The 25,353-nt window shown below is 41.0% G+C and overlaps 1 protein-coding gene across 1 annotated transcript; it reads left to right on the top strand.

The window, feature by feature from the left end:
- Nucleotides 1-2,604: 2,604 nt before the first annotated feature.
- Nucleotides 2,605-18,375, top strand: LOC133117059 (receptor activity-modifying protein 1-like). The gene is made up of 3 exons (XM_061227152.1): nucleotides 2,605-2,827; nucleotides 9,864-10,011; nucleotides 17,375-18,375. Exons 1-3 carry the CDS (start codon nucleotides 2,770-2,772, stop codon nucleotides 17,628-17,630), a joined length of 462 nt encoding a protein of 153 aa, XP_061083136.1. The 5' UTR covers nucleotides 2,605-2,769; the 3' UTR covers nucleotides 17,631-18,375.
- Nucleotides 18,376-25,353: the final 6,978 nt, after the last annotated feature.

Genomic DNA, 25,353 nt, shown 5'->3' with positions numbered 1-25,353 from the left:
GTTTGAAACCAAGTGATTCGCTACAAGATTCAGTCTTATTCTATGGAAACATCGATCACGTGGAGCTAACCAGAAGATATCGGATACCGGGCATTCGGCAGCCCTGCTGTTGAGCTTTTGCTGTAATTTCAGTTGTTTAATTTGATCACTCAGCCACTCCTATACAGAGTGACTGAATTCAGTGTTCAGCGTATCTGCAATGCAAAAAGTCACATCACCAAGAAGGCAAAAAGAGGCTAATTTATAACCAATATGGGTAATGTTAACATAACACTCAAATTAACAATGTTGTATCAAATGAGGACCAACTATTTTTTAACAGCTGTACCTATACATTTATTCCAAAAGAAAATCCAAAGAAAAAAAGTTTCTTCAGTTCTTCAAGAAATGTACAGTGTGTATTTTGAAAAGTGTATTTAATAAAAAGATGTGAAGTCAGATTACTGAAGTATATTTAATGGACTACAGTGGCAGGTATATTTTCACTAAATATGACCAAAAATGTTTCAACGGTATAGAGGCCATTTGCCATACCTGAGCATAAACTGTCTATAGTTAGTAAAAATATATTCTGATAAAATTGCATGAACTATCAAAGTGCTGGAGGAGTTTTATAGAAAAAATTGGGATAGAGAAGAAATATTATACTTTGAGAATGCAGTTCACGTTCCAATACTGCATTACCGCATCCCAGCGCTAGACGTCAGAAAGCAAAAGCTTGATTATGCACTTTCATTTGCTCATTGAAATGCTGTCAGAATATTACTCTTTGGAAATGCGTGTTCAAATACATGTCAGAATGTGTCGAAATCTGCGCATTTAAAATCCCTTTAAAAGCAGTGACAAGTTTGGCAGAGGAATATCTGATTTGATTTAACCTGCCTGAAGCTACAGGATTTGTGCTAGTTCAGTTCTGGAGTAGGTGGGCCACACTGTCCAGTGTCCAGTCCAGAGTGTTCATTGGGGAGAAGCTTTAAACTTGACAGTGTCGTCACGGGTGGTGCATAAATTTGTGGGAAGCAGTTGGCTGGGAACACAAGTGACCCATTTTGCCCAATCAGCTGCCCAAGCTGCACATTCAGTGTCCTCCTTCAACTCATCCTCTATGAGGTTTAAGTGCTGCCTCGTAGAGTGAACAGCTCAAGCAGCTGACATCGTTTTGTCCAAGAGAAGAGAATATGCTCTCACCTGCGCTCTCCAATTGGCCTATGTGAAGTTTTGAGCTAAGTGAGTTTCTGTAAAAATAGGGGTAAAAAAAAAAAAGAAGGATAAATGAATTATGTATTTTTGAATCTCCTCAGCTGATGTGTGTTGAGCATTCTGATGCAATATGGCTGCCATTGCATCACCTATAGGTGGGTGCTACACATTGGTGGTGGTTGAGGTGAGTTTCCCCCTCATCACTGTACTGTTTACCTTTGCCTTTTATATTAGTTAATAGTTTTTCCAATTTAACTGTGTTCATTGCCAAATCTAACTACTCATGTGATGGAGATTCCTCTTCTTTCCAGTGCCTGGGTCTGATAATTCTTCTTTTACAAATAGTTCCAAAGTGTTCCAATTACTATTTTTGGCCTGTAGTCCTTTAGATTTGTCTTTTTTGTATTTTCTCCTCTCCACAATCCCAGCATATTTCCCATCTTTTAAACATTAGCCATTTAACTTGATACATGATATACTGTATTTAATTTATGTTATTACATCATCCCAACCAGTGCAGGCCTACTACTTCAATTAAATTACAAATATAGCCTATTTTAACATATATAATGTGTAATCACTCTACTATCCAATCCATTGACTTGATATTAATAAAAGTGCATATAAAGAACCTTCCAAAGTCTATGCAATCAATGTTGTAGCAGACTTGTGCTAGGTCGATACGAATATTATCCTCTGTCCTCCACACTTAAACTTGACTTGGTAAGGTTGTCTTGGAATAATTCGTGTTCATTCAAAGGGCCTTTGTATTCTGCTCTCATCTGGAAAATTATATTTTGTGGAATTCCCCTCCAAACAGGATATACTGTTCTCATAACGCTGTCTACACTACCCCTACTGCTCAGCATCCAAAGATAGGCTACTGCCTGCTACATTATATCATGGTTTGCCAGATGAAAACGTTCGCTTTTTAATAGTCACTTTCAAAATAACATTTTACACTCATACTAAATCGACTAATTTCTACACAGGATCCCCCTCTCCGGATTTGCTGATTAATGCGGCAGCATAATTTTATGTCAATAATTAACCGCCATTCATGTCTGCCATCAATTTAGTAGTCGCTGCAGTGAGAACACCCACTCAGTGCCCACGAACTGCCGGTGGTAGTGACGCCCTCGCTTGCAGTTCCCATAGCAGCTCACAAGCACGGGTGCCCGTCGCGCACAGATGGAGTTTCATTCAGTCGCAGCTTCTACGGACTCCACTTTCTCACATTGAAACTGATATTTAAAAGAACCGCTTCTAAGACCAAACTCAAAAGAGGCTGTTACACTATTGTCATGGAGCGCAGAGGGAGAGCTCAAGACTGGAACGCCTGTGCTGCGGCGAAATAATAATAGAAATGCCTATCACCGCTCTCTAGTAGAATTTGATCATTAAATTCTACAGACTGTCCGGGAATTTATTCTATTTTCAAGGGTGATCTTTCCAGATGCTGCCGATAAAGATAACAGGTGTATAGGATGCAGCTGTAGCCTACTTATAGCTAGTTCTGACCGACACTACATTGCGTTTTTAAACTTCTGCCAGAGAATACCAGAAACCATGGCATTGGGATTAGCATCTGTCACGTCGAAACAGGTGTTTGTTTGGTTGGTGACAGGTAAGTACTACTGAGTATGGCTACACTTGGAAATTACTGTTTATTTCCTTAATTTTAGTCGTTTCAACGCACTCACGCGTTGAAACGGAAACTTCTAAAGTTCATAGCTGGTGCAGGGTCATTGACGGTTGAATTTCAGCAGAGCATGCTTTGAAGAAACTGTTGTTGGACAACCATGTAAATGATGCAAATGGATAATATGCTACCCATACATCGAAGCTGAGCTGATGTTTCATGTGTGTTAGACTATTGGCTTCGGTCACAGCAATATTAATGGCAGGGCATCCTGCTCAAGGACCATTTTCCATGTTAGAACTACAGTGTGGCTAGATTCAAAAGGCACTCTCCAAAGCAGGTAACATCAGGCTAAATTGGACTTTTGGTTTTATTCTTCCTAAAAAAATAATGTACTTTCATCAAAGACAAAGACATTGTAAAAAGCTATAGCATAGTTAATAGTAAGCATTACTATAGTTTAATGTCAGTGCTCTGAAATGACCTGCACGCAAATGTCAGTAAGATGGGCAAATACTGTACATCAGTAAGCATCACTGTGGTGTGGTGTCAGTGATCAGGAACCATGACTTGCTGTAAGGTGTGATTCCGAAGTCAGTTACTCAGTAAGTATTTTGAGCAATGTATGCAAGCTGTACAGAAACACTTTGATAAATGTCCTGGTATATGCAACACAGTCATGTGTCAAAACAGTTGTTTAATTAGCGATAAATATCCAGTACAGCTTCAACCCGACTGGCTTGTTATACCAGTTCCTCGCTGCGTAGGAACCTGGCTGTGCTCATTATGTTCTGTTTCCACTATATAGCTGCAGCCAGATTGACTCATTATACTGCGCCTATTTCCCACTGTAAGGCGAGAATAAAGAAATGTTATACCCTGTTAGAAGAGCTTTTATAAGACTAACTGAGAAGTTTAGAAATGACTGACGGCCAAAACTTGAGTCTGTTTCAAGAGCAACACAAATCATTCCAAATCTAAAGTGTCAAAGTGCAGTGCAGATGTCATTTCTTGTTTTTAAGTGTAGTTTCTGTGATCTCTCATTATGAGCTGTAAAACATCATGCTTGGTACTGTGTGGTGTTCAATTTCATGGTTGCTCTTTGCAGACATTATGGTTTCCACAGTTACATACAGTAGCAAAAATATTAGAATTTTTAAAGCAGGTAACATTTATGTAACTCTTCGGGAAATGTTTCCCAAAATTAGAATTAACCTCAGAGTAAATATAATGTTGAATTTAACACCAATGAGGCATAATTCCGGGAAATTCATTTGCACAGCAAGTCCGTGCTTCAGAGGATCCACATCACTGAAGGGATTCATTGAAGTTACAAAGGGAGCTATGAGCTAGGCTATGGATACCAATGAACGGGGCTTTCTGGCCCATTCATCTGGAGCATTTCTTATGGCATTCATAATGTGTTAAACTGCTATATATGAGATTTATTTGCCTTAATTTATTAACCTGGTTGTAGCTACAGTAAATTTACATAAGCCTGCTAAATGGAGCCAGATATATGTATGTTGTTTTGCTTTTGTTTTTCCATTACGCTAATATAAGAGATAATGAGAGGGACTGTTGGGAATTGTGAATTAAATTGCCCAGATAGAGGCAACTCTTCTCCAGGCTATTCAGATTAAGTTTCAGCCAGCTGTCGAGAGCGGTCATGCTCAGCTAAGCTCACCGATAGTCATGTTCGGTCTCCGCAGATTTTTAAATTGTGGAGCCATGCATCATGCAGTAGTTTTCCAATGAGCTGCTTCACTACTACATCAGAAATGGCTTTCCGGCTTGTTCCTGCTTTTCTGAATTGTTTCCTGCTACTTTAAATCCTTGAATTAGACTTCCTGTGTTGACTAACTATTTACCCGCTGGTTAGGTTGAAGTACGGCTGGTCAGAAAGGTTGTGTTTCACCTCCAGACCTTGAGAATGACACTTCAGGTTTGTGCTGATGAAAATATTTGCAGACCCACTTGAATTTGGCTGTCCTTGAAAAATGCAGGACCAGAAATTGATCAATATGCTGTACATTTCATATGCTGGGTTGAGAGTCATTCTGCTGTCCTTAACAAGTTTCAAATAATTTACTCTTTATGAAATTAAGACAGACAAATTTCACAGAGCCTGAAATGGGTGCTTTGGTAAAAGTGAGGTTTATTAGCTGAAAATACTATTTGTTATACTCTGTGTAGTGCTATTTTGAACCTGAATCTGTCAAAATGTGCTGTTCTATTGTGCCAGGGACAAAATGTCACATTAAATAATGCAGGCATGAATTCTGCCCTACCTCCCATAAGAAGCTTAAAACACTTCAGACCAGAAAGTTATTCTTGAGGAAAATGCTGAACCATGTTAGAGGTAAACACATTTTCTTGTCTTGTATGCTGGTTGTTCGTTGTACGTCGCTCTGGGTAAGAGCGTCTGCTAATTACCTTGTAATGTAATGTAATGAGTGAGAGCAGGCTCTAGGCATAGGCAACATAGGCGATTGCTGTCTGGAGGGGTTCCCAGGTTCGCGAATTGCAATCCCCCCTGTGCCTGTGTAGGATATAACTGAAGAAAATTAGGCCTAGGACCTCCAGTTGTCTAGAACCGGCCCTGGTTTGAGTAGATATAATAAGATACTGTATATATAGGGGTGTAAAGCGGAGGTCCCGCTGAATGGCATTCCTGGTATACTGCTATGCTAGCAGATTTCATCATAGATGGCAACAACAACAACTTCATATAAGCAAATGAGGCATTAAATCGTTCTACAAACACAAAATCGCAAGGCTCCAGATCATCTGCCAATTACTGCTTTGCAGCGTTTTGTTGCGGTCAGATTTGTGTACCAAATGCAACAACGAAGATGACGTTATCGATCCTGGGATGGCCAGTCTCATGGCACGTACCAACACATTCGGCCCATGGGTTTTTTTTCCCCCAATTGTGCTTGACATTGGTTGCAGGTTGCCCTTGATAGGTCACTGATTCCTATTTGTAATCAAGTTTATAAGTTAGAATCATGCCAGTTAAGTAAGATTTTTTAAATTGTAAGTGTCGGGACGATAAATGAATACAGACACTGTCGGTGGCATTAAGATGGTCCAATTGTGGAAATATCGACACTATGAAAGGGAAAGCATTATGATAGGCTGGGTTTTAGCTAAAAACGCAGAACATGACTTTTTACAAACTGAAATCTCATCATATTCAGTATATAGCAATGTATTTAAACCATGAAAAACATACTTTGAATCCAGACTTCAATGTTATGCAGTTTGCTTATATTTAGCTTTCACCACTCTATTTAATAGGGAGCAGTATACCAGAAGTATTTTTCCCAACATGTTCGCTCTACCTCCCTATAGTATACTGTATATAGTACTGTAAGATACTGTATATAATGATATAAAGATGTGAGTAGCCTAATTTACATCTTTGAAGCTTCAAAGTCTGGATCATACCATAATGTCATAGCTTTAAAACCTGACGATGGAATGGACCAAGCCTGAAGTAAATCTATCATTTTCAGCATCCTGAATCTTCAGAATAATACTACAGGGCAACAGATTTATCACCATGTTCTGGTATTTAGTGGCCTAGAGAGGCTCATTCAATCCAGCACAAGTGTGTGTGAAACCCCTCACAGGGGATTCAGTATTTGCCCTAAGTGTCCAAGACGAAAGAGGAACCACTTCATTTTAAGTGGGTTCTTAAATCTTGTTCTGTGAAAACTGAAGCAGAAGTGAAGTTCACCAGCTCCTCGTGTGAATTATGTCACATCACTTAAAATAATGAGATTCAGAAACGTATGCGTATGGGTCAAATGCGTAATTGTTTTTGATTCAAATACTTTTCTAAGGGAATTAGGATTAAAGGACATTGAATATGGCAAGGCATAGATTGTCGATGAAGCGGATCCACTGAAACGTGAATCTGGGCAAGATTTTGGTAAAAAACATAAATGTGATGCATGGTATGCACTAATTTGTACATGGTATGGTATATACAGTATCAAGCACTAGCATGCATGACTAGCCAATCATAAGTTTTGGTCCTACCCCTGAATGTGCACATGTAGCTGTTTGACCACCCATAAATGCCTAGAATCCATGCAGAAAACATGCCACATACAGTATGGGGTGTTTTATTTACCGGGAGACAATTTCTTTGAATATTGGTGTTCTTGAATGGTGCAGGGATGGGTGGTAAAAACAGGTTTTTTTATGCCCTGTTTGAGGCCAGGTGTTTTACTAAGAGTCCCTAAACAGAGAGAGCTAAACAGGTAAATACACAGCAACAGTGCAGTCCGTAAGCAGTGATACAACATGACTTGTTTTGGCTCCCCACTCCAGCAGATTGGATTTGAAATGAAACCGTGAGGTTAAAGTGCACACTGTCAGCTTTCATTTGAGGGAATCTACATCCATATTGAAGCGAAGTGACATCATATTTTAGTGAAGAGGAGTTAAACCCATGAGCTCAAGGAAATGAAAATGCTATACGTGTTAGATTTCGGGTTGTTGCTAGGTGCTCTTTGGAAGAAGGTGCAAACACAAAAAAAAGACAAGTGACTTTACAGAAGCTAACGAAAAATAATTGTCCATCCACATTGACACAGGTCCAAGGCACTCTGGATAATATGGCAGAATTACTTTAAAAAGCTTTTATTATAAGGCATTTCCAAGAAGGAGTAGAACAGAAATACAAAGAAAACAGCGATACAGCCTACACCTACGCAATATGGTAGAAAGCCTTCATCACCCAAGCCAATTGCCACTTAAAACACATTTACAGCAATAAAACAGCCAAGCCAAATGTCCAGTTAATTTGGTCCCCTGAATTTGGGGAACAATGCATTGAAAGGACTATGCAAAACTCCAAAATTAAATAAAATGGATCCTGAAATTAAAGCTGTCAGTTTGCAATTTAACCAAATTTTCATCAAGTCCAATGTGCTGGATTGTAGTGCCATACAAGAAAGATAGTGTCACTATGAAAGTACGTATGGCCTGCATTGTACATGAGAAAGAAAAAATGTCATACTTTGGCACCTACATCATAATAGTGGAAAATGAATAAATGTAAAAAGGCAGATGGATTTATTGGTGCAATTATGCAATTTAAAAGTTTCGGTCTATTTTTGTTTGACCCTTTATTGAAGGTGAAAAAAATATCCTTCTTTGGTGCTTTAGTGTTCATCTTTCATTCCATTTCAGCAGAGGATTTTATTTGGATTTTCAGATATGTTTCCAAGAGACAATATCCTTTCATTTATTTATCTGGAGACCAGAGAGATTGTGAAGTACATGGATATGAATACATCTGAGGAGTCGGCAGACATTACCTACTTATTTCTGTATTTTATAAAGTTTAATTCGTTTTTTCTGAACTTTCTCCAGACAGTAGCCATTTTTGGGTTTCATTTTCAAAACCTTGGGGTTACATAGTATTCGAGTAATGTTAATGGTAATTTATTAAATCACTTTTAAGTCAATTTTATTTTGCAGAAGTTTAATATATTCTTATCACTTAAGTGCTTAAACCTTAAGCTTTTTTCAGATTCATTCTCCAATGCTACCTTCCATTCCACTACCTCCACAAATGCTATAGAACTGAGAAACCTGAGCATCACAGATCATGGGATAAACGATACTGTACCATACAACGCTATTTTTCTTGTTTAAATTAGTACTGAACAAGTGGCTCTATGACTCCCATTTCCATAGAAACGAGCAGGAACATGGTCATCAGGGGGTTCACTATTTTCTTTCACCTTGGGGAGGGTACCCATCATATTGCTGCAGTGTACTGCAGTCTGATATTTAGCTCTGACTGGCGGGAGCACACTTGGACATAATAACACCCAGAAAGGACGGGTTTAATTTGCCAGGACTGTCACATTGTGCATTCTTGGCTGCTGCGCCTATTCGAGGCACCTACAGTCTGCCTGCACCAGCCGTCCAGGAAGTGTTCCTCCAAGAAAATGAACAGAAGCACTGGGACAGGAATGGCTTGTTGTTTCAAAAATAAAGAATAACCTCTGAAGTAATCTATGATTTATTTTGGATTGGGGAACCGGTATAGGGATGTAACTTGTCTCTTCCCTTCCTTCAACGGCCGAGAGCAGGAATGAGATGCTGAGCTACAGGACAACAATAGTCTAGCTGTGAGAAGAGGAAGCCCATTTATCATTATCGTCACTTGACTGCTCATTGGCTCTGGTGATTGCTGTCAGCATGGGGTCGATGCACAGGGAACAAGTAAACATGGAAGATATATGTGCAATTACAATAAGAGTTAAATGGGGGCGGGGGGGGGGGGGGGGGGGGGGTTGTAAGCTGGCTTTCTAATGACAACCCTAATAGCGGTGATCAAAGCACTAAAGATGTTCAGACATTCACATGCTCACAGTCTTGGTTATGTCTACACACGTTAGACCTGAGACTACCATAGTTGTGCTGATACCCCTGCTGTGGATTATAGGAGCTGTACCACTGTTGTGGTTTATATGAGCTGTGTTCACTGATGTTCCTGGAGCTTCTTGATTGTGTTCCCTCTCTTCCCACAGTCACATTCTGGCTTCTGTTATTATCTTGTTTGATTGGTTCTTTTTTGTGTTTTTCTTGTTGTCTAACACGAGAAGTGCCAGAGGCAACGTCCTTGGGTGTCTGGACATTTAAATGCAAATTGGTCCAACACTGTCAATGCAATACACTCATCCTTCCACAACTTTTCCGAAATAGTTGCGCTTAAAAGAACTGCATTTTTTGAATTTCCTTTAGTGTATGCTCAATGATCTCCTTTTCTCCTATAATCCTGCGTATGTGCAAAGTACAGTACTTGAAGATTTGTTTGCGCTCTCCTACACGTTGTCTGAATTATTATCAGAACAGTCTTTTAATTCACTTGCTCTCCATGCAGAAATATAACATGAAAGTGCAAGTGCTCAGTACTAATTCTCCAAAATAAAACTCTTTAAATTAATTTCTGCTGCAGAAAAAAAAAGGTTTTTCTCTTCCTTCCTCTCAGTCATCTGTGGAGCGTATCACCTGGGCTCAGTCACAGGCTGCGGGGCCGCGTACGAACAGGCCATCGACTACTTCTGCCTGGCCAAGTTCAGACTGGACATGCAGGCCCTGGACCAACACCGCTGGTGCAGCTGGAAGGACACCATCGAGTAAGTGTCTGCATAAGGGTATGTGCAGCTGGGGGGACAGTAGTATAAGGGTATGCGCAGCTGGGGGGACAGTAGTATAAGGGCATGCGCAGCTGGGGGGACAGTAGTATAAGGGTATGCGCAGCTGGAAGGACTGTAGTATAAGGGTATGCACAGCTGGGGGGACAGTAGTATAAGGGCATGCGCAGCTGGGGGGACAGTAGTATAAGGGTATGCGCAGCTGGAAGGACTGTAGTATAAGGGTATGCGCAGCTGGGGGTACAGTAGTATAAGGGTATGCACAGCTGGGAGGACTGTAGTATAAGGGTATGCACAGCTGGGGGGGACAGTAGTATAAGGGTATGCGCAGCTGGGGGGACAGTAGTATAAGGGTATGCGCAGCTGAGAGGACAGTAGTATAAGGGTATGCGGAGCTGAGAGGACAGTAGTATAAGGGTATGCGCAGCTGGGGGGACAGTAGTAAAAGGGTATGCGCAGCTGAGAGGACAGTAGTAAAAGGGTATGCGCAGCTGAGAGGACAGTAGTATAAGGGTATGCGCAGCTGAGAGGACAGTAGTGCAAGGGTATGCGCAGCTGGGAGTTGACAGTAGAGTGAGTGTCTTTGCACTGGTGCTCCACCCTGCTGTTATAGAGTCACACCTCTAAACACCATTATCACTCTGCTCCAGGGGCACCTGAAACACACTGATAGCACTGACTTATGCTCAGTTCACAACAATGCATCACCGCTCTTTGCTGAGCAGTTTGACAGTGTCTGTCAGAACTTTCAGATGGTATGAGGAAATCAATTTGAAGTTAATACTTGGCTGGCTAATTGCTAATCTTACAGCCATGAATGCCCTCCTGAAAAAAAACAGCTGGTAGCTGGTTGACCAGTTAGACCAGCTCCATACAACATGGGTTGACCACCTAAAGCTACGTTTTGAAACAGCTGGCAGCTGGTATTTCAAGCTGGTGATAGCTGGATTTTTTTTTTCACTGTAGTGCTAAATAGATGGAAAAAAAAACGGAACAAGAAAGTTTCTAGAAATTCAATTAAATGGAATTTAATTCACAATGTAAATTAATTTACAAAGGACATTGTCATAAAGCAGTAGTCTGAGCTGAATCCTCAAGAATAAGGCAAAAGTAGCAAGGAAAGGCAAAAAGGTAAAAAGGAAAAAGATAGGCTGATAGGCTATCTCAGATAGGCTGAAGCTGGCTGCCCTAAGCAGGGGGCTGCGATCATTAGGGGCTCAGGTATAGAGCACAGAACAGGAAAGATAGCAGCATAGCTATAGGAACAAGTGGCAAAGGGCCACAGTAATCAGGACAGCCTTGTGACAGGCACCACCGGACCATGACTGGATCAACTTAACACAGAGATGGCATGAAGGATTTAATGGCAGCACTGATGGCACTGTTTACCAGAGGCTCTAGGGCTTATGCCAGCCTCCTGTCCCTCATCTACAGACCGGCTAAGCCAACATTTGAATATGGAGGCAGTGTCTACACTGTGAACACGATTGGGCAGATTGTTCCATAGGAAAGGTAAACAACAGGAGAAGGCTCTTGTGCGTATGGCACTTTAGCTTGTCTGGTTCTGGTAAGAATATGGGCTGCTGCTTTTTGAATCTTCACTGTTCAACACTTCCTGTAACCGTTCAGAAACGCAACTTGAGTAGCTAAACCATTAATGAAAGCCAAAACAGATGCGTCTTCATAAAATACCAACTTGCCAGACACGCCTTCATGAACAATAACAAATTAGCGTAGATAACAGCAAGTTAAGGATCTTTTTTTCCTAAAGTGCGTTTTATTGTGAGACATGCGTTTTGTTTGGAGCCGCATACCGATTTCGCTTTGGTTTGGGATTTAATTTACTTTTGGACTGTTTGATTCAATTGCTAAATGTTGGGACTGATGGAAACTGAAATCTGGGGGGTATTTAATGGTTCACTGTTAAGTTTTATGTAGTTGAAAGAGTGTCGGGATTTTCACCCGTCTGTTTATTGCGAGTCAAGGCAGCCGCTTTCATTCATTCATTGAACTTGCGCTGTGCTGGAAATACATGGAAACCTTATTGCGTAGCCAAGTAGCCTAAATTGAGTTAATTTTTAATTTTGCCTGATTTACTTTTTATTACATTCGTAGGCTGGAATGCCTCGTGGCAACAATTGTGTTTAAATGTATACTGCTTCAGCCTTTGGAAAGCTACTCAGAAGGGGGCGGCAAGCGACTGGTAGCTTGAGAGCAACGTGTTGGAGACCCATGGTGTAGGACAACATGATCATTGGCAACAGTATTAAACCAACCAACAATATAAAATATTAAGAAGAGCTCTTTTATTTCATTGAGTTAAATCGAAACAATGTCTTCTAGTGCTCATGGACTGATAGCCCTACTGGTAGGCCATATTACCCCGGCTTGTATTTGGGGCCCGGCCTTTATTTGACCGAATCGACCACGCCCCCGGCTATTATCCGAGGCCCGGCTTCAAATAGAATCCCGGACACAATTTGAGGATTTACTGTAGTGGAGGAATAAGTCATGTGCCCATATGGAAAAGCCTTACAAAAATCTAGCAAGATCCATATGTGTTCTATAGAAATCATAGGTCTGTATGTCAGAAATCATAGGTCTGAAGGTCTGTATGTCATGGGACATGTATATGGCACAGGTAAGGGCTAACATATACGTATATGTGGTGAGAAATTTGTGAGACCGAGTTCACTGTATATGCGGTCAAAATTCAGCATTTGAATTTTAATTTTGAATTTATTTGTTTATAATGTCGTGGACAGTCCCCATTAATTAACTGTAAACAGTAAATGGAGCAGCTTTAGCCTACATGACTAATTTCCAGCTGTAGTCCCCGGCCAGTTGACAATAGGCTCCCTAAAATACATTAGTTATGTGGAAGCATGTGGAAGTCTTTACCAAAATGGTTGTTTGAGTATTGTAATGTCCATTTACAGTGTAATATACTGTAGAGTGATAGGCTAAATAGCCATTCAACCCCAATACTTTTGCATTAGTTTAATGTTTGGAAACATGTAGTTTTATTGTATTCAATATATTAATTGTACAATACATATTACTGTTAAAATATTATTTCAGTCTGTGTAAAACTAAAAATCGATTAATCGGTTAAGCATATATGCAACATTTTCCCTTAAGCATTTCATGTATGCCTTCTAATTGGCTATAAACATGACATGACTTCAATAACATGGGAATCCTACTGGATTTTTGTAGGTTTTTTGCAAACGGGTACCCTGTGAGAGGAGTGTTCATGCAGGATTACAAGGAAAAGGGAGGGCATTCGGATTCATGGGGACAAGCCCATTTAAAGCTTTAACAGCAGGGAGAAGTCTAACTTATAGTCTCGCTGAAATTTAACAGGTAGCCAGTGAAGCGAAGCTAACCCTTGGCTGACGTGCTAAGATCTCCTTGTTCCGGTAAAAATAGGGACAGCTGCTTTTTGAATCTGTTGGGGATTCTTTAGAGATAAATTAAATTGTGTGGGGTGAGCCGGTTCAGTATATTACTAATTCTATGGTGTAAATATATATTTTCCCCACACAGTAAAAGTTGCTCTCGGGAAAGGTCGCTCTTTGTGTTCGGTATTCTTTCAGACATCTGCAAACATAGCATTATTGAAACAAAAGGAAGCTAAGGCAGCCAAGGTTACCACTGTTGGAGAAAATATATTACTCATGGCTGTGATTCATCGCTGCTGGGACAGCAAACATTCAGTTTCAACTGACAGCTTTTAATTAAGGTGCCTAAAGTGTAGCCAGTGTTTTACTATGTTGCAATTTCACTAACATGTAATGTACTATTTAAGATGGCTAAAGTACGGTGTTTCACTAAGTTTAAGTATTCATGGTGCTATGATTACTTCTAAAGATGTGGTGTGTTTAATTGATGTGCAGTGTTTAATTTAGGTGCATATGCACTGTTTATTTGGAGGTCTTATTAAGGAGCATTTGTTTATTTAAGGCACAGTGATTCATTCATATAAACAGTTTCATTTAGGTGTGCTATTTAGGATTTGAGTTAGTGGTAGAAAGCATTATATTTCTAGAGCAGGAAATTGGTTAGCTGATAGTGACAATCTTACAATAACCAGATGATGACACAGTCTCACAATCAACAGATTGATATAGAAGATTTAGTTTAGTTTGATATTTAGCTGACATTTTTTATCCAAAGCAACTTACAGGTCATTAGACTAAGCAGGGGACAATCCACCCTGGAGCAATGCGGGATTATGGGCCCAACAACTGTACAGATCTTACTGGGGCTACACCAGGGCTTGAACCACCAACCTTCGGGTCCCAGTCATGTACCCTAGCCACTAGGCTAACGACTGCCCCCTGTTTACACGCATACATTTTCATTCATATCAAGGAAATAATTATGGACACAAATAAATACATACATTGTTATATAGTTATATAGGGCATATATTTAAAAAAGGCTGTTGCTGTAAATGGGCTCTGTGCTCAGTCTTACCAACATGTATAAATAAAGGTTAAATAAAAAATAAAAAATAAAATTCATGTCAACTAACTCCAAAAGGAAGCTTCTACAACAATGTTGTGTTCCCAGACCATTCATACATTAAATTCATCTACTGTAACAACACATAAATGTAGCACTTGTAAGTTAAAGGTAAGGGTGAATGTCAATTGAAAAGAAAATAGCAGTATCCTTTACAAAGTAGATTCAACATTATTTCCCCGGCTTAGTCTCAGAGAGAAACAGGCTGGGTGCTGTTTAATCCCCATGGCATCAGAAGGTCCTGTCAGCTGAACCTTCTGTTGAGTGTTTGTCCTGGTTTCTGTGCAGTTTGCCAAGTTGCAATTATTTGGATCGAGGATATGAGCACCTGCTCACACCTTTAAGACACATAAACTGAGAAGACCCTGAACCACAAGGTGTTTGCAGAGTAAATGGTAAATGTTGGCATTTATATAACACCTTTCTTCAAAGCGCTGTACAATTGATGGTTCTCATTCACCCATTCATACGCACACCAACAGCGATTATCAGCCATGCAAGGCACCAACCAGCTCGTCAGGACCATGGTTGGTGTCTCAGGGACACTTCAACACTTCAACACACCCAGGGCGGAATTGAACCGGCAACCCTCCGACTGCTGTTACTGCCTGAGCCAATGTTGCTCATGTCAGTTCTAACACGTATTCTGCAGGTCTGAAAGGCCTCCAGGAGTTAGAGGTGCTGCTCATGGCATTGAAAAGGACCCCCATACCCCTGGAAGCAAACGGCTGCAGAAATGTCGCCTTGATGTGCCTGCAGGAGCACAGCTCCATAGCCGAGTGACACTGCTGTCCCTGCCTGGGAAAGGCAGGCTGGCGGCGGTGTTCATGGTGCCTGCAGTGACCCAGTAGCGGCTTACAGCCACAAAATCATCGTGCATTCTGAGCAAATGCAATAATGCTAATCTTTGGTCAAACCTGAAATATTTTTTCAGGTCTGATGAAATTCCTAAGATACTTCTGAGTGAACATCATGCCAGGTTCACCTCTCAAAATCTTCTCTGTTGTCCTTATGTTTGAGGGAGTGGCTGTGTCTCTGCTGTTTTATTTTATTTTTAACTCAAGAATAGTTTTTGGTGTGATGTTATGTCCCGACAATGACACACAAAAATGAGTCATTTTGGCTCTGAAATTCATGTAGACGAAACAAATATATGCATAACCCAGAAAGTTCCGGTGAAAGTGGCGATTTCCACGTTAGTGCAGCTACTTGCACTTTCCACACACTGCAGATGTATGAATCATACTTCACTTTTTTTCTGGTACTAGCAGTGGTTTAATAGGAAATGCATCATATGTGGTTTCCCACTTAGTTTCCTTTCACCCACCTAAATGAATGCAGAACGTAGCCTTCATACACATATGCTGATTTTAGTCGATTGAACAAAGTTTTCCAAAGACAACGAGGCTCTTTTGTGACCATCGCCCACTCCTCAGAGTCACATGGTGCCCAAGTCTTTCTCTCTTTTTAGTTCTCCTTTTCTTCCTCTTTAAATGAAAGCAAGCTTCCTAACAATTAAAAATGATGTGCCTGTTCAGCCATGGTGATGAAGTAAAGGAGGAGGGAGGGGGGTGTAGCTACACCCCTTACAGCCCTATACTGCAGCTCATTGCTATCAATCTGCTGCTAAAATATTCCCCCAACTAAACAGAACCACCCATATTAGAGAGTGAAATTACTCTACTCTATAGAGGAACTATTTGTTTAGAAGTTTGATTAACAAAGTAGAAGGTGAGGTGGGGCAGCCTGCATCGTCGTGGCTAAGGTACATGACATAATGGTGTGTGTTTGTGTGTGTGTGCTCCTGAATACCACCTGTCAATCAGACCAGGATCAAATATGTAATTGTTTTGGATTCAAATACTTTTTGTATGCTTTATTGAGCTTGGAAACGATTAAATACTCCCAAAAAGTGCAAAGCCCACCTTCTGGTCAGCTTGGTTGGCTCAGTTGCACCTGGCTAGATGAATTGCACACATTTGAATCCAAAAGTAATTATGTTTTTGACCCAGGTGTTCTGTCAATTACCCATCATTCTGTGGTACAGAAACCAGGGTGTGGGTGGCAGACAAATACTGAAGCTCAGTCCATTTGTTTTCTAAATGTCACCAAGACACATAGCAAGCTGTTTATCTACTGTTTAACACCCTTCCCCATGCCCTTTAAGTGCAGAGAAATAATTTATCACAAGCATGCTGACCAGTGATGAGCATTCTAATGGCAGTCCCTACCCAAACACCCAGTAGATAGGTCTACTCACGGCTGAAAGCACCCACCTGTGTGTCAGCTTGTGAGCCAAGCTTACTACAGTATCCTGAAGTAAACAATCGAATGAATCGAGTGAATGAGTGACCGGCCTAGTCCTAGTGGGATGAAGCCATTATGTCCCACCGCTGACCATTCCTGGTAATAGTAAGCCAAAATAAGCAGTGGCTAAGGCTCCACTACTGTGAGCTTATGTCCAGTTCAGTGAGCAGTTTTGTGAGCAGTTCTGTGAGTTCTTTTATGTGGCCATTTTTGTCCTCTGTGTTCAAAGGACGGTCCTGCTATTATTCCCACAGTCGGAAAGTCAGTGACGTGTCCGTTATTTTTATGAGCAAGGATGGCTTGGATATAAAAAGCTAAGGTCGTTACTTTAATTCTTTGAGAATAAAAACCACACAGCTGTGATATTAGGTCAGTGATGAGTATTAGGAGGGGTACCTGTATGGATCCTATGTAGCGACTTCAGTCAGAAATGATCGAATCAAGAATGGCTTTTTTATTTTTTGCCAAATCAATCAATCCCAACTTGTCTCTATATTGCCCTCGGCAGGTTGTATGGAGAGTTGACTAACTGCACCTACATAGTGGCACTGAAGATGGACTGCTTCTGGCCCAACAGGCAGGTGGACATTTTTTTCATCCAAGTCCACCAGGTCTACTTCCAGAACTGTTCCCCGACAGGCCGGCAGCTGCAGGACCCCCCGAACTCCATCCTAGGACCCTTCATCCTGGTTCCGGTTCTGGTCACACTGCTCATGACTGCCCTGGTGGTGTGGAGGAGTAAACGCAGCGAGGGAATCGTGTAGGTCAGGGCTTTCCAAATTCAGGGCAACGGCCTTCTGTGCTGGGTTTGTGCTTCTAGCCAGTGTCACGGTCAGTTAAGATTCATGAGAACATGAGTGCTTCCATATCATTGTATTTTCAACAGAATGTAGGTTTGACTCATTGCCATGTGGTTTAATTTTTAAATCTTCAGTCTCCTCGTGTATCTGTTTGGAGACAGTGACCTGGTCTTCATGCTTTTAGCATTTAGTGCACAATTGCAAACCTTAAAAGAATATGGGATATTCCTTCTTAACTGCATGTAAAGATTTTTCTTGCTTACTGTGTCATTAGAGAGCAAGTTATTGTAAGTGCCAACTACTATCTTGTTAGTCATAAAATTCTTTGATTTAGGTCAGACTGAGAACCAGCATATATGTGAGGCCACAGGATAGAGTTTGGAGCCTTCAGGGGCCTTACCTAACAGTTCGGGCCTCTCGGCTTGCAGCGTGCAGACTTACAGTGGAAAAAAGTGATATTGCAGTATCCTGTCTACAGGTACTTGAAATCACAGGATTCAAATGCAACTTCATTAAAAGTAGCATTGTCATGTTATTAATGAATTACACTACAAAGTATAAGCTGGGAAGTGTAAGAAAGCTGGTGAGAGAAACTGCATGAATATCATGATTGCATGCTATGTTTTACCACATGAATAAGCACATGCCCATAGATAAGCATTAACCCCTTGAAGTCCCTGCCTCCCTTATACAGTACTGTGCAGAAGTCTTAGGCACCCTAGACTTTATTATATATATATATATATATATATATATATATATATATATATATATATATATATATATATGTTCATTTTTCTGTGTGTGTTAGTATAAAATAACACATTTGAGATTTCCAAATATTTTCCAAAAGATTAAATTTTACAGAGATATTTTTGTATTTAATTTAAAAAAAAAGTAACATATTACTGTAAGAAATTGACTACTTTTTACATAACTTGATCAAGGCCGTCTGAGATCAGAAGCAAGGAGCCAACCAAAGTCTGCAGAAGAACTGTGGCAAGTTCTCCAACATGCTTGGAACAACCTCCCTGCTGACTGTCTTATAGAACTGCAGGACAGCGTTGGCTATGTCAGAGAAGTAATGCAGTTTTAACACCGAAGGGTGGTCACAAAAAATATTGATTTGATTCAGTTTTTAACTATTCTGCCAAATTACTAAAATGTAATGTAAAATGTATGGTATGTTTATTTAGGACCTTTCATTGAATTATTTTTGAAAGAATCTTATCTGTACAGAATGTTATACAGGTGCCTAAGACTTTTGCACAGTACTGTATGTGACCTCAAGAAGGAAGGAATCCGCTTTAGTTATGTACTGTACTGTACTGTACGGTGGCCTTCTGTAACACTTCCTCCTCATGGGAGATCTGCAATGACGTGAAGCATTGTGTGGTAATTTCTGAAATGAACCCTAAAATTCTGATATCTCTGACACTGCCGGCAGAGACGATGTGTGTGTTTATACTGTAGTCCCTAGAGCTGTGTATTTAATGGACTGTAAATTCACATAGTGTTTTGTGCCAAATTATATGACATTATCATAAACTTCACACAATGTGCTGAATCCGTCATGTGCTGAAGGATGTTTGTTGAACAGTGAAAACAAGTAGACCACAGCAGCCATTTTAGTAAAGTTTAAATAAATTAAATGTCTTTTATTTTGTGTAGTGTGTGTCTGTCATTCACTTGTGTGTATTTTGTATTGCATTGAGTATGTGTGTATTAGCACACATCCTGATGTGTCACTGAATCTGCACTGCTATGTGTGACGTCCTCACAACATTGCCAGGATATCCAATGGCATTGCTTATGTCTTCCAAAAATGGGGCAATGCTCTATAACGGTTCTTTGCAAGAGCTCTACAAGTCCCTTCAGCATGCATAATAGCTTATGTCCATAACCTCAAATGGACAAAAGCAGTGAGGAATGTCTATGGAGCACTTATGAAGGGTTTATGTGTAGCTTATATGGAGCTAATATATTATATGGGGCTATTTGTACGGAAATATTAAAAGTATATGTGTTGAAAACAACACTGTTGGAAAGGGGCTTAACCTGGACCCGCCTGTCATCAGACACACCCCCACCCCCTCCCCACACTGGAGCCTCAGGCTGAAGGAGGGGCTGAAGATTTCTTGGTCAGATTTCACTGTCCAATGTTTTGCTGTTTGAATTGTGGCATACTGCCTTTAAAACAGCTGCTTTTGAAAGCAGCCTGGCCAGTGAGTTACTTCTGGTCATAATGTTAATATGGCAACAAAGCAGACTTAAGAATTAATTTGGTGGGTTTAACTGAATTGTTTATGCACATAAAAGTCTGAGTGCATTTCAACAAGTCCAGCCCGATGAGCAATACAGTTCCTGAAAGTGATCACAAAACAAGATTTTAAAAATCTACTGTTAGCGAAATGCTTTTACAAAGTTACATCGTAAAAAAAACCCCAAGCCCCAAGTGTTCCATGTCTGAGTCACATTTTTTTCATGGGTGAGTCATTGGGTTTCACATTTTTTGTGTGATATATTTTTGTCTCTGCTCTGCAGTTGAAGTTGCTGAAATTATCCCAATGACTGCAAAAATGGGAAAATATCCACTACACTACAGAACGTATAGCGCTGGGGTATCATACATGTATTGTGCTTACATAGACACACATGGTCACTCTGATTATAAGACCATTATCGCCTATTAGTGGCAAATTTCCAGTGTCTAAAATTAAGACTGCAATGAAAATCTGAGATTATTAGTCTTATTTTGACTTGCCTACATTCCTTAGAACAACAGGTTTGCTGGTGTCGACTCGCTCTCTCATTCTCTCGTCCTCTCTCTCTCGCTCTCACCCTCTCGGTCATGTCTAGGACACACATTCACTGTGTTCATGGAATGGATGAGATCCAGTAAGGACTGTATTTTCTCCTCCATCATAATCTGCCCTCATGTCAAACACATTTACATGCAAATGAATTGCTTTGCTATACACAAAGCACCAGTAGTCATAGCAGGCAGCCTGGGTTAGCATGTGGCCGTAAGCTTAATTACATATTTACAGATTCATACAGTTAGCAAACATCTCATAATTATAAAGTGAATTGCCTGGACGAGGTCAGTGGATGCAATGGATTCGTGCTTGAAATCTGTCACACACACTCACACAGACTCACACACAGAATAAACCATTACAATTGCTAAGAAATTATCAAATGATCAAAACCATTATCCAATAGGTTTGCAATATGAAATGGCCAAATAGTTCTAGCTAGCTAACACAAGTCAACATTAAAATCAATCTAGAACCAATTTAAATGAATAGCCACGTCTCATAGATTGTATCAACCTTAATTATTATGGTATGGATGCTATTTTCAATTAGGCTTACAGAAAAGACATCATATCAGCATCCAAAAGCAATGATCACAGCAAATAGGTCATTAGGAGCAGCTTAGTCATGCAGTAGGCCTCATTAGCTGGGTAGATATAAAGCAGGATGCGGTCATAATTACAGTCCATTACTTGCTCCCTAAGTGCTATGAATCACTTAAGAAGTGAACTGTGACTGACCTGCGCCCATTAAAGACCTATTTCACTTTCTCACCACCCCCACCTCATCAAATTTCCTCTTCAATTTACATTTCACAGGTTAAAGAGATTTCATAAAACCCCAAGATATTAGACCCTTGATTGGGTCTAATGTCAGGTTGGTAGCTGACTTGCATATTAATCAACTGGTGCTTTTGATGAACAACACCTTTTTGGTTGTTTCAGGGGGGTATTATATTCTGTGTTCATGAATGTATAGTGAGTTTATTTAAGGAAAAATAACTTGTGAATCAGTGTGTTTATACCATTTGGATAGTTAATAACATTGTCATACGCTGTGAAACACCCTGTGGTAAGCGGGACACAGGAAGAAGTGGAAATTCCGGATTGTACCGGCGTTTATTTACTTCTTAACCAGCCGAAGCTGGAGCGAGGGAGAGCACACGCCTGAAGGAAAATAAACAAAAAGTATTTGCCCAAAAATAACAAACTAAAATAACAAAGGCAAAGCAAATAACCTGGCACTTATCGGCACTCTCTGGTCTTGGCTCTGTCTGCCTTGGTCCAGGTATGTGCCTACTTAACCAGTAGGCCTGGTCTACGGATTCACCAGTAGGTGTGGTCCTGCGAACTGAGCCACGCTTACCACAAACATGTTCACAGACTGTTCCTTTATACCTTAGATGAGGGATGGCCAAATTGATTGTGATTGAGGGATGTACTGAATATGCTGTTCCAGTTCAAAATAGCATACAGAATATGTTAACCAAGCAGACTGGAGTGCTATGCATCAAAAGTCATTCACTGCTAAATGACCAGCTCATTCAGATATGTTTACAGTATTTTCTGTGCTAAATGTGGTGCCATTCTATGCTATTGGAATAAAACTTGGTCTTTCTTTAGTGCCTCCCACCAGAAAAGTGGTTGTGTGTGTTTTCAGAGGACTAAGGTGATTCTATAGCATGACCTACTTGGATCAGCTTCATGTACTCATTCTTTTGTATTGCATTGTTTGGCTTTTTCAACAATATGTGAGCATCAATCATAGATACTATTTCAATTGCGCTGTGCACACATAACATTTTTCATGTCATTGACACCGTGTTTGTGTGTGTCTGTCTGCGTGTGTGTTGGTGTGAAACATGAAAGATGGGAGCCGTGTGTGTTTTTCTGTGTGTTTGGACGTGGGTGTGTGTGTGTGTGGGAGTGGGGTCCTCTCTCATCTCTTTCCCACACTCATCTGTCCTGTTCCCTGGATGAATGCCACTGACAGCTACATAACTGAATCTCTTTGTCACAGCAGACTGGCTGGCCTGAAACAGCTCCGGTTCCCTGTGCATTTCATGTGTTTCACACTAGCGGCGCCAGCCTACGCGCATTCAAAGCAGCCTCCTCAACTGCTGGGAGCCGCGTCACAGCTCCGGCAACACCCGGAACAGCGGGACCCTATTCCCGCATAGCGGCAGCCACCCCCAGCGCGAGTCGCCGTTAGCCCGGCCCGTGTGCTTCTGCGTGGGCCGGGCAGGAGAGGACGTGGGCTAGCCATGCGCTAATCTTAGCAGCACTCTGGAGAGGCGACTGACCCCGGCGCTGCCGGATCTCGGGTAATAGATGATGTCAGAATATCGAGCCCTCGCTCTGCTCAAGGCCAATGTGAGGACAGGGGACAGCCCGGCGTTGGCACGGCAACTGGCTTATGGAAATATGCGAAAAGAATAAATAAACACAGGACTGACCCGTATACCAGCTCTCTGGATCAGCTGTGCATCGTGTAAATAATATAAAAACAAACATTGAAGCTGCCTCCATGCAGATATTTTGCAGCAAAAGGAGTTCAGTTAGGTGGGAACCAGGTTATTGTAGCCCCAGCATGGGACTGCTGTTAAAACACATATTTGTACATGGGAGGAACAGTTACAAAACACATCATGAATAATATCTACATTGAATTAAGAGGCACTTGTCTAGTCCATTTAGAAAATAATCTGTAAGCATCAACACTGTTAGATAGGTATAGGTAGACTTCAAAAACAAAGATTCGCAAAACTTGTCAGACAACATGTAATATGGAGCACGTGCACTGCATTTTGTTCTCCAAGGTGGTGAACAGTTTTCCATATGGCAATGTAACAATAACTAAGACAACTCTGTACTGTAAATGGTAACTGTAGGCACGTTAAGGTATGTGGTGATTTGTGAATTTCTGTGGAACTGACTTATCACTGAATAAATGGGGTAGATGAAGGAAGCACAATTCGGAGGTTCAATAAACTTAAAATGATAGCAGTTTTTATGCCTCTTCTGATTGGCTGTGTTCACTGTCTTGTCCTGGACAGCTCTGCTCTGACATCATTCCTCTTGACTGCAGGTGGCATGACTGAACCAAGCACCATGGATTCAGTAATACCATGTCCTATCCACAGTCTTAAACTCAGCTCTTTCAAGGACATTGTAAGCTAAACAATACAAAATTACATCGACAAACTAACCATGAGCCAAAGTTTTAAGTATTTGTATAATTGTATATGTATATTGTATAATTCAAGTGTTTTTGAACCACCTTATCCATCAAGGTGTCTTCTGAAAGCAGTGTATGGCTTCATTGTGTTGATGAATGCAATTGGCCATTTAGCACTATTTTTGACAAGTTTAATTTGTTCATTCTTGCCAATTGTGATGTTTTAATTTCTGTGTGTGTTTGTGTGTGCATGCATGCCTGTGTGTGTACTGTACTGTATGTGCGCACGTGTGTTGATGAACCGTGTGCTTCAGTGCTGAATCTAGACCATGCCGGTCTTCTCCACTCTGTCACTCTGTCTCCAGCTTGTGACAGTGTTACAGGTGTAATGGTTTCCCTCCCTGTACTACCAGTAACACTGTGGGCGTGATGGGTGTGTCTCCATTGCCTGTAACTCTTCTCTCACTAACTCCTCTGTGCAAACTGTGTTCTCTCCCTCCCCGGTTGCCTGACAATATGGAACAGCTGATCGCTACCCCGTAAAAGACTGTGCAAAATGCAAAATGGAGGCACGCACTCTTTTTCTCCATGGAGCCAGTCCGAATGAGGCCACATTTTTTGTGAAAGCTTTGAAATGTTTAACTTGAGTAGGAGAGTTAGGCTGCAGAAGAAAATTGTCTTTTCTTTTTTTTCTGGTGATTTATTAGTTAGACGTATGTGTTATTCTGCATGTTTGATTACTACTGTTCACTTTCACTACCTTTCTTTGGGATGGTACTATTTTGTCTTTTTTAGAATAAATATCTTGTGCTCTCACTGGCTCCATTTGTAGCTGCTTGTTTAAAAAACAAAAAAGCTCCTCGGGTTATTTCCTAACTCTGGGGGCTTTAGTTGTGACACGTAGTCACCCAGAGAGGGAGGGATTTGGTTGGCAGGGTGACCGTGTCTCGTTGCCCACCTGTGACTGGCCCTCTGAGAACCTGTGCCTGTGCCCACTGCCCATCCTCCGGCGAGAAAAGAACACAGCTGCCCGCACACGCTTTCTGATCACGCTCGTCGACACTCCCCCGAATTGGCGGAGCGTGTTCTAAGGATAAGACCTTCTTAAGGATACAGTCGGCCGTTCCACATAAGGGCAATCTCTCGTCTCCTCTTCCAGGAGCGCAGGATTCTCTCGTTCCTCAGAGGCTGATAAACGACAGCACCAGTGGCGAGGTAACAAGCCTCACCCCGCAGTGAGCTTGTGCAGCGGGCTGTTTTGGAACAGCTCATTCTTCTACACTGGTTTTGGTTTCCTGCACTGAAATGAGCAGATGAACAAAACGATCAGACTCCTGTTCTCTGTAGCCGTGTCTATTTTTACCCACTGTAAGGACAAAGGAAAACCCGAAACTCTGACAACTGAAATCTGCCAGAAAACAACAAGCAAGAAAAACAAAAGTGTCTGTGGGAAATATTTATTTATTTTTCAAACAATCCATTTTTCTCTCCGGTTTATGCTCCGCCAGTGTGCCTCTCTGCAGCTGATATACATATACTGCTCAATTGTCTGAGAGCATTATTTCTACACAGTACTACAGGTAGGCTTGCACCCATTGAAGCAAACGCATGTGTCATCTGGTAGCCTGGGGCTGTCTGGTATTTCACAGGGAGGACTGAGCAATGGATGATGCTGTTAACTCCACACAGGA

This window comes from Conger conger, chromosome 17, assembly GCF_963514075.1.
Source record: "Conger conger chromosome 17, fConCon1.1, whole genome shotgun sequence".
In the NCBI taxonomy this organism is placed as follows: Eukaryota; Metazoa; Chordata; class Actinopteri; order Anguilliformes; family Congridae; genus Conger; species Conger conger.
This window is presented reverse-complemented; position numbering and strand designations above follow the sequence as displayed.

What these genes read in the sequence shown, in the direction of transcription:
- LOC133117059 (XM_061227152.1), top strand. Translation starts at nt 2,770, where the DNA reads ATGGCATTGGGATTAGCATCTGTCACGTCGAAACAGGTGTTTGTTTGG. An exon ending in GTTTGTTTGGTTGGTGACAG is followed by an intron (nt 2,828 to 9,863) that starts GTAAGTACTACT and finishes CCTTCCTCTCAG; the next exon opens with TCATCTGTGGAGCGTATCAC. An exon ending in AGCTGGAAGGACACCATCGA is followed by an intron (nt 10,012 to 17,374) that starts GTAAGTGTCTGC and finishes TGCCCTCGGCAG; the next exon opens with GTTGTATGGAGAGTTGACTA.